Consider the following 20764-nt stretch of genomic DNA (forward strand, 5'->3'; position numbering starts at 1 on the left):
ACTATTTACAAACAGTTTCCCCCAGTGGTACCGGTATACCACCAAGTACCGGGGGTTAGGTCACTAGGACTTTTAAAGAGGATGGACCGTCATTTTAGACGAAAAGTTCCATTCCCCGACCTAAGACTTGGACACGCCACTGGTTTTTGCCCAAAAAGATTGCCCATCTTGGGCGTGTCGGATAAATCAGAAAGAAAGGGGGACGCTTTCCGTAACCACTGAAATGTGAATGCTTCTAAATAAGAAATGACCAAAAGATTTGGTAAAAACGTTTTTAAGAGCAATTTCAAAATTACCCATGGGACTGCAACTCCGCTTCACCATAAACGGGTGTTTGAAAAAGAAAACACAAATAAACCTCCGTGTAATAAAGTTCTATCACAAGACGCAGTTTGCAATTATAGATCAGTTAAGAACAGAATCATGAGATAAGATTGTTCACCCCTTGTTGCGGCTCTGTAGCTCCTCCCCTTTTTATCCACCGCTTCCATTCAAACCATTAAACTTACTGACACTAACTTCCTATCACTTCCTGCAAACACACAGCATTTTGTATTTCCTTCCTAACGCTCTGAATCGGGCAAGTTCCTAACGTTCTGAATCGGGCAAATCCGGGAGCAGTAGCTGTAGTTATACTTCCTCTTCCTTCGCGGTAAGAAAGACGGAAGATGCTTGCCCCAAACACCGTCAAGTCACTATTTATATCGTCGTATTGTCAGCGTTTTTCCAGTTGGGGAGATAGTTCCCCCTATTCCCTAGAAGTAGAGCTGGATGTTTTTCCATTCGAGTAATGTTTACAGTATTTATACCGATAGCGAAGATGAAAAAATGTTGAATTTTTCCTCTAAATAAGTAAACAAAGAAACTATTGAAATGTGTCACGGTGTACAGAACAAATGAAACTGTTGGCCTACAACAAGAATCAAGAATGAACTCTCTAATGAAATCTGTTAATTATGGGAAAAGTACAATAAACCTTCCCCTAAATAACGTCGTCCCTATGAAATTGTTTAGTGATAGGTTTGTTTGTTTTTATTTTGTAATCCTCGAGTGAATTTGCACGATAGTTTTTTAATGAGGCTTTTACACTCAATTTAAGCTGAAATAAAAACGATATGTTGGTTTGACTTTACCCATACCGTTCAGGTAACAGAGAGTTTTGCTGTGTACACATCATGATTGAGCAAGGTATTCGGCTTGTCTATGACCAAACGTCGCAACTGTTGTTTCCCAGCAAAAGTGTTAACACAATGGTATCTAAATAAGAAGGAGTTGTAATCGGTTGTGAACTAGTTTTTTGTGGGTTAAGAGCTTCAGCACCCCCCGGGGGGGGGACTCTACGTTACGCGTCTGGCACTTTAATTTGGGGGTTAATAGGTGACCCGCGCTACCCCCTATATTTATAGTTATGTAACAGTCTCGTGAATGGTAACAGAAATTGACCCATACTTTTCACACTGCAAAGCGTCATTGTAAATCACATTCGTCATTTCCTGCTGTCAACTTTCAATCTCCACCACGTCTTTTTGAACTTAGGCAACCAGTAAACGAAATCACTACTGAAACTTTTTCTTGCTTTTGCTCGGCTATAATTCAACAGCAAGCATATTCAGGTCTCACCCCCTCATAAACAGCTTTTTGTTCACTTAGGGCCTATTGATTGTGAATTCGCTCGCTAAAGAATTCGACTTTATTCTTGGTGTTTCCTTTCGTTCTAGGAAACCTATTCAACTTTTGGCAAAAGGTGATTCTGATCTGTTCCAACAAGGTCATGCATGTGACGATTCATTTTCGTAGCTATCAGCATCAGAAAAAGGGGTTTACTCTACGTTTTGAAGAGTTTGGTCGCGACAAGAACCCACCAATGTGAAGCCTTCCTGCTTCAACAGATTTCATCACAATACCTTTGCAATCAGCCATCAAGAAAGTATGAGCATCTTTAGCACATACAGGTACGTATGATAAAATATTTCTAATTTATGGAAGTGATTAAACCTCTATTCGAGTATGCTTGTATAGTTGCACCAATCTCTGCATCTAATGTCATCACCCTGCTTTGGTTACGAGAACGCTGAACATAATTTTGCTGGATGTCTGTTGTTCCTTGACTTTTCAGTAGGTCATATACACGTGACATAATACCTCCGCGACGATAAGACCAAGTTGGACGTGGAAAGCTAACGCTTTGTCAGACCAACGACACCGCAATTAAATTTCTCGCCAAATGCAAAATTCCGCTTCGTTGTGACAACGTATTTTACGTGTTTTTCACTTATTCGTGCATGCATGTTGCTTTGTCTTCCGACCTTTGAGCCTATTAAGTAGCACAAAATTTCTGGGGTTATGCACAGAATTCCATCGCAAACGGAATCCTACAATTAGATTTTAGTGTTTCTTCCTGGCGTCTGCTTGGGATTCTACAAACGAAGCTGTGACAGATATGTTCCATGACATCGATACTGATTTCTTTGAGTGGATCGAACACCTGAGAACACTCCAAGATTAAACGACGGTAAAAATTAACAAGTCTGGGCAATTAGCTCACTTTATCAGTGTCTAGGGTTGAGGAACGTTCAAGGTGCTACTGACCTTAGACTTGGAAGTGGGCACAACTAAAGATGGTTGTCGTAGTGTATGTCCGAATATCTTGAGACTGTTGGTCCTACCTATCCGCCTGCAACAGTACGAGAATGTCATCCATCCCCTAAACAGCCAATTTGGCATGAAATCTCTCTGAGTTGCCTCGGACACCAAGGGTGAAGTGCATTTCAAGCCTCATTAAAACCAATGTAAAATCAACAAAGTTCAGGGGACAATAACATGCAAGCCGACATTACTGGAGTTTGCCAAACAAAATTAAAATTGTCATCTTGTCTTTTATCTTTCCATCAATTTTAAACGTTTTGTTGGGTTAGCCAATACTTGTTTTAATTATTCCAGGAAAACCAACTCATACCCCCCCAAGTGATAGTTTCTCGCAGCCACTTTTCATATGACATCTCTCTATTTTCTTGGGCATTGGACTATTTTTTGAACCGTAATTTTATCATCTGTATCATCGATTGGGAGCCCCAGGAATTAAAAAGTTGATCCTGATCTATGTATATTTTACACAGTCCCAATTATTTTTGGCCAAACAATGTCCTTAAAAAAAAAAAAACCTTGAGGCAGTTTTCATGCTAATGAGCTCTTAAATTAGTGCACTCAAGCCCAGCGACGTATCCAGCTTTTAGTGTGTGTGTGGGGGGGGGCAAATTTAGAAGCGAATGCGACTTGGTACTCATTCAACATGATGTTGGGGGAGAAAAAATCCAAAGTCTCACTCACGGTCCTGACATCCTTGCTTTTGTTTGCTGGTGTTGTTTTCCTAGGGTTTGGTGCTAATATTTGATGAATGGATATACTTTCATCCCTACTCACATATAAAATATATTCTTTTTATAAAAATTAAACGTTGGGGGAGCCTTGGCCAAGTTGCCCCCTCCCCCCCCGCGGGATACGTCACTGCTCCAGCCCCAAGTCAACTATCGCAAGATGTTAATTCTCACCTGAAGGTGGCCCGTCAAAATGCTTGAGACAAAAAAAGTTCCATAGAGTTGAAATGTGGAATAGCTACTGCTATTGGGGATGTGACATTATTTATTTACAAAAAAGAGAACCAAACTGACTAATTATCAATTATTCAGGTTTTTGTTATCAATATCAACAGTTTTGTTTTTCTTGCTTTGTTTTGTTTTCTGAAAAAAAAGTTCCAGGCAGTTTGTACTAACTCTGCTCTATACAAGGGCTGACCATTTAACTTCTTTTAATCATTTCGCAAGAGTACAGAGCATTCGTGCTTAACTCTTTTTCTGATGTTATCATAATTATTCGCATTTGTTTTAAGTAGAAATGGCTTTTATCCCCTCCCCTGGTTACGGTTTGTATACGCGCTTGTGAAAAGGATGGTTAGAATAATTTATTTAGCTCCTAACTTAAATTGTGCTCAGCAGTTTTAACTGGAATTCATTTTACCCTTTCGCTTCTTCGTGTTTCTAATGAATACAAAACTTGAAATAACTTCATCTGAAATTGACCAAAACGATCACATTGAAATTATTTTGGTTGTGATTCGTCAGTACCCCTGACGCGATACCTTGGCTTGTAATGCGGAAGTACTGTTAGTAGAGAGGGTAGAAAAGTTCACCTTAGAGGAAATAACACGAGGATAGTTGACGATCGTACTACAGCAGTTACAAATAAATAAGTTCACGTGACATGACTTATTTATTCGTCATCCTTTTTGATGATATCACGACAAAGCGCGTGAATATGATTTTCACACGTCCTATATTGGTAATTTTTTGCAACGTCACTTGGATGTTTTTAGCCACAAAACTACCTTAGACAAATTGTTATGACTCAAATTGGAATAACTAAATTGATCACAACACCTTGTTTTTAGTTTATTTATCCGTTGTATTTTCATTCCTTTTTGTTATCAACTACCTTCTGCAGAATAAAAAAAAGCGATATTCGCTATCAAACAAAATGGCAAATAAATACAGGTGGCATTTAGGTCATGTTTGCAGAAACAAAAGATGTCAAGCCTGTGGGGCTTAAGGTCATCCAAACAAACGATCCTCTGCAGTATACAACCATACACTTGCTTATATCTTAACTTGTATGTTCATGGATGGCAATCCCGAGGCGGTTGGGCTTCCCGTAGTCGGATAGCACATCCATAAAGTTTTTCTCGGTGGTGTGGAGGCAGCGTGTGGCTGTGCACCCTTCCCAAGTTGGCTCCTCTTGCTTGAATAAGAATGCGCATAGACCACCCATTATGTCCAAAACTTCCTCCAGAATTATAATGACTGTTGATACCGAAACACTAGAGCTATAATTCATTTTTTTTTTGCAATGAGTGCCCTTTGTTTAATTGCACAAGATTTAGAAGTGGAGCGGATCGTGTCCTTTAGAATAAAACACTGAAGTCCGCATAACGGATACTCATACACAATTATTTACAGGCATTAGACTAGAAAAAAGATAGAGACAGCCCGTTAACTAACTCTGTGTCTAAGTACAAAGCACTGACAGTCTTGAATGACATTTCCATAGCAGGTCAGATCAAGTTTAGCGCATTCGTTCGAAGATGGGACCTTATATCACCTAGGATGCGGCTACATTGGTCCCTTCTGAGTCCGATCTTCGGAATTTATCCTATTCTGAACAATTTTAGCCTCAAAAGTTTCTTTCTAAAATGCTTAAATTAAAACTCCATCCGGTTTTATTCTCTGTTGGAAAAACTTCATCAGCATTTTTGCCATACGTGAAATTTTATTTCCGCATGCGTTAACGTGGGAGAATTTCAAGAAATTAACGAGTCCGACACGGAACTTACTATGCCCCGCATACTCTCAAAGCTTACCGGTATTTAAGTTCTATTAATCCGACCGTTTTTGTCAATCAAAGTTTTCCTGCTAACCATACAAGGAATTAAAGTTAATAAACCAAAGTATACTTCCTTCGTCCGGCTGAATAAGCTTCACTGGCCGTTATAAAGCGGAATGTCTATGTTTGAGGGAAATCAATTCGCAAAATGATGCAGACAGGTGTCGGGTGATACGATCCTGTTTTCTTCATAGACACATTCCAAACGAGGTCTAATATACGGTGATAAGGCCGAATCTACACCTTTTTATTGTGCTTTTCACGAGTATGTATGAAAAGATACAAAAGGATCTAAACCGAGTTGTACTGATGCCTGTTGTGAAGTACTTGGTTCAGTGAATAAAGGCAAGCACATTCACAAACTTCCACAAAAACCCATCGAAGTTGAATCCTAACAGAGGTGTGTTGAAAACTCCAACGAAACTTGGTGACACAGCTGCTAAATGTCAATCATTACATTCTTGTGTCCAACAGTTTTTGTTGTTTTCAACACTGAGTGAATCTACTGCTTCAAATGTAATCCTTGGTGGACACTTTAATACTTCACTGCATGAAATTTTGCGGCTCCGGAGACTATGGTGTCACTGTTAGCGTTCCGAACTACGAGACAATTACCAGGCAATAACAACGGTAAGATGGCCGAGTACATACGCGATTTCACCGGGAAGGAAGCCGTTGTTGATTGCTCAGACAGCTTCAACTTCACGGAGCTCGACAGAAGAAGCGTAGTTCGACTGGATGTAGGACAGGGCAGGCTAACAGGGGAGTCCCTTGAGGACCAGGAAGGTGAGCGAAGCGACGAGGATGACTTAGGGTCCAGTAACACGGTGAGTACTTGGCCACCTTTGCTACTTACTGACCAAACAGCTAAACCCACAAGGAAGATAGACATTCTTGATTTAGTGACGATCAATTTTTCAATTTCTAGATGATTTATTTCCTGTATACTATATAGAGCTATAGATTTGAGTTTAAGGTTAAAATAGCAGGGCTTCTTGTCAAAGTAATTTTTCATTAAGGATATTTGAATTCTTTATACTTTAAGGCAAATGAAAAACAAAAACACCGACAAGCCAACTCATCAAGTAAAACAACAATATTATTTCTTCAAACAAAGTGCATGTAGAATGGCCGCATAAGTTTACGGTTAAAAGAAAGCTGAACATTTATGTGAAAACTTCAAAGTTGATAAAGATTGAGAAATCCACAAACAGTATTCATTAGACAACGTTCATGACAGTTTGGCGCAGTTTTTCACGCCTTGATTTTCCAAACTTGCCTGCTGTGTTTGACAGCACAACAGTCATTATGGCAATGAGCCACGGGCTTGTTTCAGTCCAGTGTTCACGAAAGCCTCTACCCATATTTTTTTCTATGTCTATTTATTTCTTTCTTTGCCGTGTCCTTCCTTGCTTAGCACATTTGCAATGTGGTCATGTCTATATATGTACACAGGAAAACACTTATTATGCTACGACATAATTTTGCAAAACTGACAAAATGTTACACCTTGTCGATCTGGAACTGTCCGGTAAAAGTCCTGTCATTTCAGACAACCGTAAACCTTGACAGCATGGCCATCTTGGGCATAAAACGCGCCTTCCAGAAATCCATCATGGAGGACTGGACAAAAGTGTCAAACGTATTTTCTTCTTTTTTATATTGAAAGCAAGTACATGGAGGTGTTTTCGCTAACAACTTCTATGAAGGCTTTTAATAAGATAGTTGGAGTTTGAGAAACTGTTTTTAAGAAGGGGTGTAAACCTCGGGGGCAAGGGGTATGCATCCCCCACTTTCGGGGGATATAGGCTACTGCATCAGTCCCCACCTTTTCGTGGTGAGGAAAACAGGGCCAACTTCCCAACACCTGACATTTATCCAATAGTACTGAAGGGGGGGTATGAAAGTTCTGAATTCGTCGTTCTGAAGTAAGGTTATAGGGGTTATAGTGGTCACCTGTTATTTCCCCCCCCCCGCCCTACTTTTTGAACTTCTACGGCCGGGCAATTTTTGGACTGAGTCTCCAGCACGATTCACGACACTGGTTTGATATTATTCAATGGTTTTATTAATTTTTCAGGGTTCTGATTTTGCATTTATAACCCTTTTGCTTTTATCAGCGTTCCGATTTTGTGATGACATTTTCATCCCGTTGCAATTTGCCACTCTGTAATCCAACCTTGTCCACACTAGTGCACGACTTTAAATAAAATGACGGGAAAACAGGATGTCTAAAACCCAGCAAATTACAATCATAATTTTATATATGTAATTATATTTTGCCAAATACATGAAAATGGAATGGAATTCAGGCTCTTTGAAATGGCTGAATGTTGAACAGTTCAGCCTAAATTCTATTGTTGAACCTGTCCGAAATTTTATAAAATTGCTTGCTGTTAATGGTTTTGATTTCCATTCTGCTCTCAAGTTGTCCCCGGACGATGAGACGAGGATACAACAGCGGAGAGAGCGGAACCGCTTGGCCGCTGCGCGCTGCAGAGATAGACGGCGTCATCTTGCAGCCGCTTTGGTCCAGGTGGGTAGATCATGCAAAGCTATTCCGCTGTCTTAAAAACCGTTGCAGTCATATAACTCTCGTTACAAGTCTCTGCAAACATGACATGTTGCATGGCAGAAAACTTTCATGGCCACATTCTGATCGAACAAACTGTAAATACGGAGATAGCTAAAATAGTATGACGGTACAGTTCAGAGTTAACAAAACCGAGAATTTTACTCACGAATATTTCAAACATAAACTTGATTGCGGTTTATCAAGGTGCTTGGTATGCAAAACCAAGCAGAAAGCCCGCAACTACTTTCATACAAACAACGATCCAGAATGATGCTGAACTCTGATAAAAAAGAAAGAAAAACTAGACCCTGGATTTCAAAATCTCTAAATAACTATCGAAGATATGACACTGTGCCATTTGAAGTAATAAATGTCTGAATAAAGATCATTGATATCAAACACGACAAAAGAGCATATTTTGTCATTATTAATCGAATATTTTTAAAGCTGAGATGGAATACCGCAGGGTAGGCCTATAGAAGGTTTTGACTGTTGATTTGATCGACTACCATTTTTCGATTCATCAAACGTTATGGGGGCCTACACTACTTACCGATAGTAATCAGTGTAACAAGGTCACAAACTACTTTATCCAACTTTGCCGTAGTTCATATCTACAAATGTTTAAAAAGGTTTTTATTAATCTGTAACAACACAGCGTACATTCTCAGATTTTAAAGGAAGGGTGTAGAATAAGACTTCATTACAATCCCACCGCAGAGGGGGTGCTCAATGTAGTAATTAAATACAAGAATTTCCTTCATTATCAAACTTCACGAATCACCTGACAATTTGTCAGAATTATGACCCACAGTGAGTCTATAACCCGGATCTAACATGTCCCAGGAATTTCCCTCCTCTAACTTATTCCTCTTTATAAGGAAGTTATACGATCATGGTGACCGTGGGTATGTATTAGCCTAGTAGGAACAAACTAACTCTGTCGAACCTTATGGTACCAAGAAACTCTGAACAACAAACTGAAGTTATGGTCAATATTTTAACCTATACTATTATGACATTTGACAACGAGTCATACTAGTTGCTTTATTAATCAGATTAGTTTGTCTCGCAAAACAGGGCAAATGATTTCCGGCCTAGGCCTCCTGTGGGAAAAGTCAATTTTTTAGGAAATCGCATAAGGGAAAAATTCCTTGTTACTAAAGTTAAGAATCAACTGCATGGCATTTGCGAGTGCCACCGAAATCTTACTGACGTTATTTATTAAATAACGCCAAATTATTCAAATAATGAGGCACAATTCGCGACTAATTTATTATTCAATTAGTCATGAATTAACTAGTTACAAATCAAGAATAATTAAATGAAACTGGTTTGATGGGTTTTTTTAGTTTCATTTAGTTTACGTCCTGAGCTCTCATTTTTTGGAAAAATTCTTTGAACACTGATTCAAAAAGTGAAATTGCAAATATATTGCATTCGTATGGTCCATCGAAATAAATATCTGATAGCCCATAAATTTCTGGTTAATGAAATAATTCGAATTGTCTTTTCTCACTCAATACTTGGCCGCAGGAATCCGACAATCTCGAGGCCCAGAATAATGATTTAATGAAAGGCATCGCTGAATTGGAAAAGGAAAAGCGAGCGCTGGAAGAAACACTAAGACAACACTTGCCAAATTGTGCACTCCAAAGAAAATTCACACAGAATCCACCGCTGCTTCAACTCGAAGATCAGTCACGGTTCCCGCAACATCAGCATGATCAACAACCACATCAACAACGAATGCAATATCAACATCAACTGCATCGACAACAACAGAGTTACTGCCTTCAGCAACCACACTGTCAACTAAATGGACATGAACCGTACAGACCCCAAAATCAACACCATCAACAAATGCTGTCAATGGCTAAGGGTTCTGTTGGGGGCCAGAAGTCCGCACACCAGCTTTCTGGTCAGTTTTAAGTCTTGCATACAATTTGTAACCAGAAGAGCAATACTGATGAAAATCATTCCCAATAGTTATGGGCTATATATGGCTTGTCTCTCAATTTGAGAGTACGTCAGACTATCTCATTTAGATTGGAACCCGGGACTTCCTTAATAACCTAACAAATGAGTACTTACTGTTGGCGAGGTTCTTACTTTAGTGCTTTAGGCCTGAATAATTTTGCAATGCTGATTCATTCCTACTGTTGGTGAATGTCTTTTAAACTGAGCCATCAAACAAAAGAAATCCCAGAATAATGAAGAAGTGGACAAAAATGATTCTGAAATCTTTGTTAACTGCTTCAGAATATCGGTCCTAATCTGATCGTTAATGTCAGCAAGAGTGAGCTCCCAACTTTCTTAGGTTAATTAACTTAAAATATGCTTCTGCCTTGTTGACGGCGTCTGGTTATGCATGAGCAGCCAAGCATTTGCATATGCCTACAACGTATGAACTCCGTGAAAGTCGGGTTGCGTAGACGGCCATGATGATGATGGGCTACGAAAACAAAACAGCCATTCGTTTCTATTGCAGGGGTTCTCCAGTTTTAACATACCGCAAGGTATATGTAAAAAACCCACATTCTTCTAAATGTAGAAAGTGGAGCAAAGCTTTAGCGGATGTGGCTATGCTTAAATTGGGGAGTGGTTTGTATTTCCGACATCGACAGGTGGTATGGATTGGAAATGAAAAGAGAAAGTGCTACATTCCCTCTTGTTAACATCCTCCTCAGAAATGGGATTTTAAAAAGGAAGTATGTGTGTCTATATATAGAAGTACTGGACACCTTGGATAGAGAAGTTTCTTCATTTTTTTCCTGACAAAATGAATAGCCATGAATAGGTAAAAGCGACCCTCGGCCCGTAAGCAACAGCATGGCTCCTTGCTGCAAAATAAACATTATAGGTGGCTGACTATGTAATGTGTAATATGATTTAATGATTTCGAAGGAGACCTATCGTTAACAAGACAAGGGTAGGGGACTGTAGAGATATTTGTTTGCTTGCTTTTATGTAGCCTTTTCAAAGACTTGAGAGGCCATTTTCGTTCCATCTCAATTACTGTTTGTGATGGTGTAATATGCCTGCATCACGTTGGCCAAAGGTGCTTTTTGTCACTAATGTCTACATATTAAAGTTTTAACATAGAGTGACACTGAAATTTTTTATCAGGGTATGAAATCCTACTGCAAGTGATTGTTTTGATCTTATTTCACCGTCGGAGGAAATGTGTACACCCCAAAGTCCTATTCCAGCAAGATAAACAAATCTGACAAATCTAATATGAAAATTATCAGAAAGGCTTCGTGTTGAGAAAATACCCTGCATCCAAAGAAGTGAGAGTTTGTTTTCCCCACGGTACTGTGTTAGGCTACCTACCTAACCTAACATTTCCTTCATATCAATATTTGCGTTCCTTTCGTTTTTGAGGAAGGGGTGGTAATGATGGTGTGGTAAATTACGTAACATAAACGATCAAGATCAACCGAACTGTTGAATTTATTTGGAATGTCTTTCTAATCGGTAGATCTATGCTTATGTATAAAAACTGGTAAGATTGAGTTGTATTCCTTCGTCAACAACGCTCCCCCCCCGTCAATCCATTGGAATCTTTGTTAGAAATGCGCTGGCGCCTGTTGTAGGAACCCAATTCACAGAGTAATATGAACACAGATATGGCATCCACGTGCTAGAAAACGATTTGAATTGTGGTTTGTCGCGGCCTCGTATTTCCAGGGTAGTGGGAATGCCCACAGGATATTGGAATTTTTTTATATGATGAAGAACGTTTAACTTCAGTTTCCCTGTGAACTTTTCGTTTCACATGAATGTTGAATAGCTCGATCCAACTTAAAAGCGCTCAATGTGGCAGGAAAAAATTGCAAACAAACAACGATCACTACTTCCAAGTTAGAGTCAGCACTTACCTAAATATGAATGGACAAAAAAATATTGATATTGCTATCAGTTTCTTTATAAGACTGGTTGATGTAAACAGCTAAGGTAAAGATAGACAAGTAGGTGCAGTGTTCAAGTACCGTGAAAGTGTATTTCCCTAAAATGTCAGGCCATAATGGATGTAGAAAGGGTTCCGTTTTCCCGTGACAAAATTTTTTGTACCTTTTAGGATAAGTAACAAAACTAGGCTATAAAGACAATTAAGGATAAAAGTTTATTTGAGAATTTTTTCATAATCCCAGCTTCGGGTTTCGTATTTAATTTTAGTGTTCTGGATTCATTTATAATCCATTTGCCCGTATCATTTACTTATCATCAGCATCTCGAATTTGCTCTTCAATCCTTCCGTCCACTGCACTCTACCACTCCACACCCCTTACCTGCGCGACTGCTGATCGGGATTTGATTTCGTCAAGGTTATCAACAAAATTATCTCTGACGAGTTAACAAGACATTAGATCTTTCTAAACACGAGGACACCGCCAAAAGCATTTGATTTTGGAAAAAGTACAATGCAATCCTGTAACTGCAGGTAAACTTTAACCTCTGCTTGTTTCACTGTTCAGAAGGCACCCCATGAGTTAAATGTATGGGCGTAAATCCAGGGGTAGGGGTGGGGTTGTATATTCCCCCCCCCCTTTTTTGGGGGGCGTTACTGAATCATCCCGCAATTTTTCGAGGTGAGCAATACATTAAAGCGGATCGTGAAAAAAATGTCGGACTTCCCAACGACCAAAATACATCAAATACCACTCAAAAGGGAACAAATTTAAAACCCATAGATATGCCGTTCTGGTGTAAGATTCTGCAGTAATGTAATACACATTAAAGACGAACATCTGCATCATGGACATCGCCCCATATATACTGTCATATGGTGTCACATTTCCATAGCCGGGCAAGCCATCCTCCCCAACAAATCCCCATCCATCAATCCCCCAATTTCCGGCACGAGGGTTCACCACTGGTAATGACTCATAATCGATACATTTACATTTTAAAGCATGTGAACAGCGAAAAGCTTTTGGAAAAAACGTTGTTCACACTTGATAATTAAACACTGTTTTTCTACGCCAAGGTTTAAATCAAATTTTGAAAAATTAAGCTCCACTCCGTTTACAATCTCTCAAGCACGCGTCACAGAGAAATTCGAAAAAATCTCATAAACGTTATCTTTAAAAATGGTAAAATCTACACGGTTTATTCATTCAGCCAATACGTTTTGAAGACTTCTTGGCCTGGTAAACACCTCTATAAAAATAGGAGTCCTTTTTCATTTCTTTATTCCGGAACAAGGGCAAAGTGAAGAATATTTCTTGAGTTTAGTTTATAGCATTTGTAAACCAAAACCGCAAGTAGCTGAGTTCTAAACAGCCTGTACGTGATGCACATGTGATATACACTACGAGAATGAAAATGCTCTGTAGGTTCAACGTCTACTAATAACAACACGAAAAGAAACAAACAGTGCATCTGTGACAAGTTTATGTTATCTGCTTACCCTTGATATGTAGGTGAAGACGGGGTTTGTGTGTGGTGGATGTGGTCCGAATGGGTGTGGACAAATGGACGAGGATAGAAGCCATGCTTAAGAGTAGAATACTGCACAATCGGATCCGCAATAGTCACAACTATGTACCTTACCAATGACGCAGTCAGGATCTTTGGGGGGTAGGGGAACAAGAGTTCCCGCAGAAAGGAGGGGTAGTTGCGCCCCCGCCCCGCTACGTAGCAAGGTTCTGAGGAGGGGGATTGGGGTTAAAGAATTCCAGGCAGGTGCCTCTCCCCTTGGCTACGCCATGGTATCTTACGGCTATTGCCTCAAAGCAGTGGTTCTGTAAGGTTTACGGTTGTTGTGGTAGACGGACTTTGTATTAAAAATTGTAATGATGGCGCACCTAGTCCCTGCCACTAGAATAGCTCCTTAATAGCCCTTATAAATCATCTTGTACTTCCTTTATACAAGTGTTTGCACTTTGTAGGGGACCGCTCCGTCCATAACCAGGAGTCTTGATAACTATCAACTGCGCTATCTACTTTTATACATGGGAGGTCGCGGTGGAGACTGAAGCATATTATAAGACGTTTATTATTTGTAAAATTACCTCCCGAGATTAAAATAAAAAATTAAATGCCTAAAACTCGGGGGAGGGTCAACCCCCATAGTCTTTCCTCGAGTTTATCAATGAGGCCTATAATGCTCACAAAACGGACCTCACTAAACATGCTGTATATGTAATGTATCTAATTTTATGCAAATACATGTACATGCAATATGATGAGTTTGTGTACTTTGTAAACAACAGGTGGCAACAAATGGCCAAAAAAATTAAGGAACAGAATCTGATTCATTTTATTTACAACTGTAATTTGATTTCCCTGGCAAGTGACATGTTCAATACATAATTGATGGTGTAGTCCTGTTCCTTTGAATTTTATGTTGTACAAATGGCTCTGAAAAGACAATTCTACAATTAAAAGGTCCATCTGAACTTATGACGTGTTGCTACAACTTACTAGGAAAGTTATGATGCCTTTAGCCCATTGTAAGTTTCTTGAAATAAATTAAAGCAACCATCATATGATGCAGTGTTATGAATGGTGAATTAAATTACACTGGGCCATTGTTTTTCATGAAATAACCCCTGTACATCTGACTTTATATCTGCATATACACACATTGAGTCATAACTGCATATCTTACAATCCAACATCCAACGTGCACCTTGCAATAGAGTCTTTGTCAAAGTAGCATCAACGAGAGTTGCCACACAAAATTCCTTTCTTCTTTTTCAAAATTGATGGGAGGCTTTCCTCACGGACATGCTGTGCATGTTGACACCATCAAGTGACACTGATCAAGATGGAACATGTTTCTAGAGATTTCATCCCTTCTCACTATGTCAGACTTCATCTTCATTAAGTAACATGTTGGGGATGCCGTTCTTGATGGGGAATTTACGGCCTGACTCTGGACACACTAAGAATCCATCAAGTACTTCCACCTGTTATACAGAGAAAAACAAGAATACCCTGCCAAGCCCATGCATAAACCCACGACTTCAATTTGTGATCAAAAAAGCACAGAAACCATCCTCATTCTAAAACCACATGTAATGTCTGGGATGCCAGGCCTCCATTGATCAAAATCAGTGAAGGCCTGGTCTTAGATTTCAGAAGATAAGATTGAGGGTTGTATTATGACCAAAGACATGACTCCGCCAAAAAATTGAATTACATGTTGGCCAGCAGTAAAAATGTGTATTAAATCAAACTCATTAATAAGTTATTAACAAGGATTATAAATATGTCACTCCTTAGTTGTTGGTCATCCTAACTTGTAAAAGACTTGCAATACACATGTACATACCAGCATGACCAGCACATACAAAAATGTATAATGTACTTGAACATGTAGGTCTGGAACACAACACTGGTTCCTATCTGGAACGCAACACTGGTTCCTAGCCAATCATAATATTTTACTTGACTCTTGAAGGTACTTATCAATGTTTTACCTCCAACATGACTCTGTGAGCAGCTCTGAGGAATTCTTCATTTGTTTCATAGTCTGCAACTGGTTCTGCTGGCAGGTCGCCCACCACATCCAGCTGAGGGGAGCAATTGTTAGAACATTTGCCTCGTCATGCCAACTCTTTTTCATTAAAAGTTGAAAACACTGTCACTTGGGACCAACAGAGGGCGCTTTGATAGTTTCCTCACAGGAATCCATGTAACAAAGTATGCACAAGTTGTTTCATGCATTGTTAATAAACTGACATGGGATACTCATTTGCTTAGTACAGGTGGTGATATACCAATGTAGCAATTTGGCCAAAATTGCCCAGTTTAGAAATTTTGAGTTAACTTACCAAAAGAGTTCTGACAATACAGAAGAGGAAGATTGGTGTTTTCTAAACTTGGAGAGCCAACAAATTACTTCAAAAGGCCGTTTGGAGAAGTTCCTAACATACTGGTATATGTATATAAAGACATGCAGTGTTCAAGGGCATATTTCAACTAACTTTTAAGCAGCTTGCAATGTGCGTGTGCCCCCAAACTACTGACTTGGATGAATGTTTTCAGTAAATAATTAATTTAAACATGACTACTTAGTGCAAAAAATAGACTAAGGTCTTTATCCTTCAGAAAAGCTGAGTTTGTTGGATTATTAGAATTTACAAAAACAAGCAGATAAGACAACCGTCTCAAATTTTCGCCCAAGCAAGTCCCCTCCCCACTTCTAAATGTTTCTGGATTTAACTTGTCTCTGAGACAATAAAAGTGTAAGGGGATAAGAGATCTGAAAACACTGTTTAGCAGCTCACTTAAATTCAGATTTATAAAGTACATTTTCAAAGTCTTTAGAAAGGGGTAGTTGATGCAAGAATTTTCTTTTTGATGACAAGGTAAATTCTGAAGTTATTACTATCTTCATTCAGCCTGTCTTCTCTCAAAACTGCTTCACACATGTTGTTTACAAGTATTTACCATCTGAGCAGCTTCATAAAGAGCCTTCCATTCCAACCGTGGAATCATTCTGGATATAAATTCTGGGTTGAACTCAACTTCAGTTATATTCATGTTTTCCACCTGGAAAATAGAGGAAACCAAATGACAGCCAGTAATATGTACTGCCTCACAGTTCTTGGAGTAGTGTCCTCAATGTCCAAATGACACGAATTGGCTCCACTGAGTTTAGCGTTAGTGCTCCTTTTGTTTGAATTTTGTATTGGATCGGTCATACTAATGCTCCGCAACATTACAGTAAAGTGAAAACGGTCCACCCAAATTCCAAACAGTCACCCAAAATACCTTAAACACCACCTACTGGCTTCCTTACAAATTAAAGGCAAATTGTTTGGGCTTCAGTGTTATTTTGGACTTGCAAATCCGACGGTTTTCACTCGACACATGCACAACACTTAGGAACTTCTCAAAGCCTCCAGTCACTCAAATACAATGTACGCGTGCCTAGATTTCGCTGGTACATTAACTCTTTAACTCTATAGACGAACATGGTCCTCCAAGGACGCACGCACGAGTGTCCTATACGTGGTCGGGGCACAAGACGTATTGATCACGACACATACCAACGACTGTTTCATGGTCAACATGTCTTGTGTTCCGACCACATATAGGACACTCATGCATACGTCCTTGGAGGACCATGTTCATCCATGGAGTTAATGTGCCAGCAAAATCTAGGCATGTGTATTTGAATGACAGGATTTGTTGAGAAGTTCAGTGTTGTACATGTATGTGTGTGGAGTGAAAACGGTCGGATTTCGACAGATATAAACAGGCTATTTCATTTTCTATAAAATTTATGAAACTCTTTATCTGATTAAAAGTCACTTTATTGTAATTGATTTGAATTGGAAACTATTTGAACTAGGAATTAGGTCTACTAACTTTCGCTGTTTCAAAAATGGCAGTAGGACAGTTTTGAAAATTCGCAACTTTGAAGTGTTGTAACTTATAAATGAAACGTTTTCATTGATGTACATTTCATCCAATTTGTAAATTTCAGGTGTTATACTAGGTCTAGGCCTCAAACTAATAGGCCTTTGACTTGACCAGTAGTACAGTAGGGGGGATTTTTGGTGCTATTTTTGGGCTTCAGATTAACATTAAGTGAGAATCGGAGATTCCAATAATGATTGTAAGGTTTACCCACATTTGGGAAGAAAAATTTCCCAAATTGGAAACGCTAGTTGTCAAGCTCAAAGTTGCCACCTTGTTCATCCACCACCTTGTCACCTTTTGATGTAAACTGTGTGTTTATGTCCTTGAGATGACGTCACTGCACGCCGGCCCAGCAGGCCATTCACAAAAAGCATGCCGTGTCGGCACAAGCACGCCGATGAGCACCGCGGACATTGCCGCGCTCGGGAATCAGTCATTGGTACATGTGCAGACACGGCATGTTTTTGGAATCTCTGATTCTCACTTAATGTTAATCCTACGCCGGGTGCATTAGACAGTTTGAGGACCATTTTAGAGGCAAATATGGAGGATTTTGATTCGAGGATACGAGTTACATGTATTTTGAGTGAAATGAATTGATGAAAACAAAAGTCTATGGAAGGTACTTGGACCCAACTATTGCCATCCATGTCCAAATGTTAAAAGAGGCAATTTGTTGAGTTCAAATTTATTTGGACAAATGTTAATAGACCCTACAGTCCCTAATATTACTAACGTAGAGTGAAACCTACATTATTGGCCCAAAATGAGCTTTTTCCTACCATCCTGACCTATAAATCCCTCAACGATCCGCACACACCTGTGGCCGTACATCACGTGACAAAACAGGTGCAGCGTAACAAGTGTTTATGTTGCTGTGGATACCAGATCCAATAATTCTGACTTCTCTCGTTAAGATGATGCATAGACACGTCAGGGAAATCTGTGGTCAGGGAACCACACTGATGCAGATGTGTGCGGATCGTCAAGGGATTTATAAGTCAGGATGGTGGGAAAAAGGGGCATTCATTACCATTAGCACCCTGTTCCTATAAGGAAACAAAGTCTACCTTTTTGGAAAAACCCACCTAAATAAGTTGGCAGTGATGTCCTCTTTCACATCAGAAAGTGAAGAGGGAAGGGCTTTGGCTTTTAAGGGATATTATGGGGTAAAACGGCAGTGTAAATGATGCGACAAAGAGCTGTGAAGGAAGACGAATCTGGTTCCTTGACCTGAAACTATTTAAGTTTCTTTGGAGTAATTGCAGAATACCCCGCCACGCGAAATCACCCCCTAACAATCCATGGCTACGTAGTCAAGCGGAGGTTGTTCGACTTCGGGTTATCCTTGCTGCGTCAAGGTACGTGTTGTGTACAGCATTGAAGTCATTCTTGAGAATGAAGCACTGCAATGCAAAGTGAATGAGAATGGCTGAGGAATTTTCTAAGTCCATTGTGGGTCCTGGGGAGCGGCTACGCGGATACGAAGTGGGCCTTGTGGGTGGAAGCATGACTCCGTATCTGCGTATCCATGGCTACGAGGTGGGTAAGGTGAGTGGCAGGGTATTCTGCAATTGTGCCGTTTCTTTTATGAAATTCAGTATATCCACAATGGCTGGGTCAGATAACAAGACGTGAAACAAAATGGCGTGATGCGGTCATCTTTCGCCGAACTCAGATAAAAAATTCTGGTTTTCTTGCTTAAATATTGTCAAAATTTACCTAAACTAGAGCTACTAGGATTAAGGAATAGATCCTCAAGGTCTGAATGTTAGTTAGTTTGAAAAAGGGAACTTTGTTTTCCTCATAGTTATAGGAAGATGCCTAGAGAGGGTGCTAATGCTATGGAATGGTATGAACGCCCCTTGTTCACGTTGTTCAGCCATGGTTCCATGGTTCAGCCTAAGCCTACCTCAATTTTTAAAGGGTATCCATTCTTCACTCCTTTCACGTGAGAGGTCAGCATGTTATGTGTCAGGAGCTTCATCCTTCTGATCAGTGACAACCGCATCAATTATGAAATTGGATCAATCACAGTGAAGCAAATAACACTACAGAAGTACATGTACATGTACAGTACTGGCTGAGCTTAGTGACGGTACATACACGTACATGTACGTTCGACGTAATCTCTCACCATGGCGCTGTGCATTGCACATGTTTAGACAGACCCCTCTACAAAGCTGGATGCATCAACAAGGGAAAACTTCAACTACCAGACGCATGTTGAACGGTAATGTCTGGTTTCTTTGAACATTTGTATGTAAGTATCCCCCTATGCTAACAAGGGTACCCGTCTATTTATATAAAAAAATTGGCTATTTGCAGATCAGCCGTATAAATGATTTTTTTCACATGGCTTGTCTTCATACATCACACCTAAAAAGTTATTACCCCACGCACACAACACCACAAAAACTGGTAATAGTCTGTAAAATAATATCCCATGTAACCAGGACTGACCTCGCTGAACACTCATTTCGCGTTGAAAGCCTTGAACTTGAACAGCTTTAAAAGCTGGGAAAAAATTCTTTTCTTTTTTAGGGTTCCTTCTGGTAGCGAAGGCTCTACGTCTTAGTTAATCCTTTTCGACATGCTTGCCGTTAATCTTCTGAATCTTTGGGAGAAAAAAGGAGACTTTACTTGAAATAATCGCCAATCGAGCTTAGTTTACATATCTAACTTGTTATGATCTGTAAATAATGCTATGATTTCTTATTAAATGGTGTCCTCTCTTTTACTTCAAAGTAATATGATTTATTTTGGAAAATTTCCTGGATGATCCGGGCATCAATTCCGCCCCAGTCGCTCATGCAAAGTACATGTAAGTGCTCTACCATTTGAACCACTCCCTCCACTAATTCAAATCTAGTGACAGAAAAAGTTGATGAACAACCCCAGCAGGGCGTTCCTTCCGAACAGTAGTGTAAATTTGTGCTGGAAATTGGAAGTGTTGAACTGTGGGGTGATGACTTGCCAGGTCATGGAAATTTGATGGGAGGGGGGTGCTGACACCATATGACACTGCGGAGGTGGGGACGTTCATGCATGATACTGATGTATGTCTGTAATGTCTACAGAATCTTGCATCAGACCGAAATATAAAATTATGGCTTGTTTGTAGTTGCCCCTTTTTGAGTGTATTGAACAGACTTCAGTGGTTGTTAGGAAGTCCGAAACATTCTTCAAAATCCTCACCACGTGACTAAAGTGGACGATTAACCCATTCCCGCGTTTAACTTTGAACAATTTACGCCCACGCCTCTGAACACTAACACGGTCCTTTTCGGCCCCTTTCCTGAAATTAAAGTGGTATAGTATAACATAACCAATGGAGAAATAAGAGCATTGTGTTCTTATTCCTGATAAACC

The 20764-nt window shown here is 39.7% G+C and overlaps 2 protein-coding genes across 3 annotated transcripts; one reads left to right on the forward strand and one right to left on the reverse strand.

Moving 5' to 3' along the window:
• Positions 1-1731: 1731 nt before the first annotated feature.
• LOC110988205 (uncharacterized) lies at positions 1732-10333 on the forward strand. 2 transcript variants are annotated; one of them, XM_022251532.2, is made up of 4 exons: positions 1736-1952; positions 5908-6260; positions 7862-7969; positions 9545-10333. In XM_022251532.2, the coding sequence occupies exons 2-4, from the start codon at positions 6009-6011 to the stop codon at positions 9938-9940; spliced, it is 756 nt and encodes a 251-aa protein (XP_022107224.1). In that variant the 5' UTR covers positions 1736-1952; positions 5908-6008; the 3' UTR covers positions 9941-10333. The 2 variants fall into 2 exon arrangements, with proteins under 2 accessions (XP_086997022.1, XP_022107224.1); XM_087140896.1 differs by lacking the exon at positions 7862-7969 and having other exon boundaries at positions 1732-1952.
• Positions 10334-13002: 2669 nt separating this feature from the next.
• On the reverse strand, positions 13003-19595 carry trmt112 (tRNA methyltransferase subunit 11-2). Its single transcript, XM_022251543.2, has 4 exons — positions 19305-19595; positions 16415-16516; positions 15442-15534; positions 13003-14928 (listed from the first exon to the last, which is right to left on the reverse strand). Exons 1-4 carry the CDS (start codon positions 19401-19403, stop codon positions 14827-14829), a joined length of 396 nt encoding a protein of 131 aa, XP_022107235.1. The 5' UTR covers positions 19404-19595; the 3' UTR covers positions 13003-14826.
• Positions 19596-20764: the final 1169 nt, after the last annotated feature.

The sequence above is a fragment of the Acanthaster planci genome, linkage group LG01, assembly GCF_054643075.1.
Source record: "Acanthaster planci isolate LZ-2023a linkage group LG01, COTS_SCS, whole genome shotgun sequence".
In the NCBI taxonomy this organism is placed as follows: Eukaryota; Metazoa; Echinodermata; class Asteroidea; order Valvatida; family Acanthasteridae; genus Acanthaster; species Acanthaster planci.

Excerpts from the sequence above, each read along its gene's own strand:
- trmt112 (XM_022251543.2), bottom strand. The coding sequence starts at position 19,403 with ATGCGGTTGTCACTGATCAGAAGGATGAAGCTCCTGACACATAACATG. Across the intron at positions 15,535-16,414 it reads TTTATGAAGCTGCTCAGATG|CTGGATGTGGTGGGCGACCT; the intron begins GTAAATACTTGT and ends TGCTCCCCTCAG. Across the intron at positions 14,929-15,441 it reads CTCACAGAGTCATGTTGGAG|GTGGAAGTACTTGATGGATT; the intron begins GTAAAACATTGA and ends TCTGTATAACAG.
- LOC110988205 (XM_022251532.2), top strand. The coding sequence starts at position 6,009 with ATGGTGTCACTGTTAGCGTTCCGAACTACGAGACAATTACCAGGCAAT. Across the intron at positions 6,261-7,861 it reads ACTTAGGGTCCAGTAACACG|TTGTCCCCGGACGATGAGAC; the intron begins GTGAGTACTTGG and ends TCTGCTCTCAAG. Across the intron at positions 7,970-9,544 it reads TTGCAGCCGCTTTGGTCCAG|GAATCCGACAATCTCGAGGC; the intron begins GTGGGTAGATCA and ends ACTTGGCCGCAG.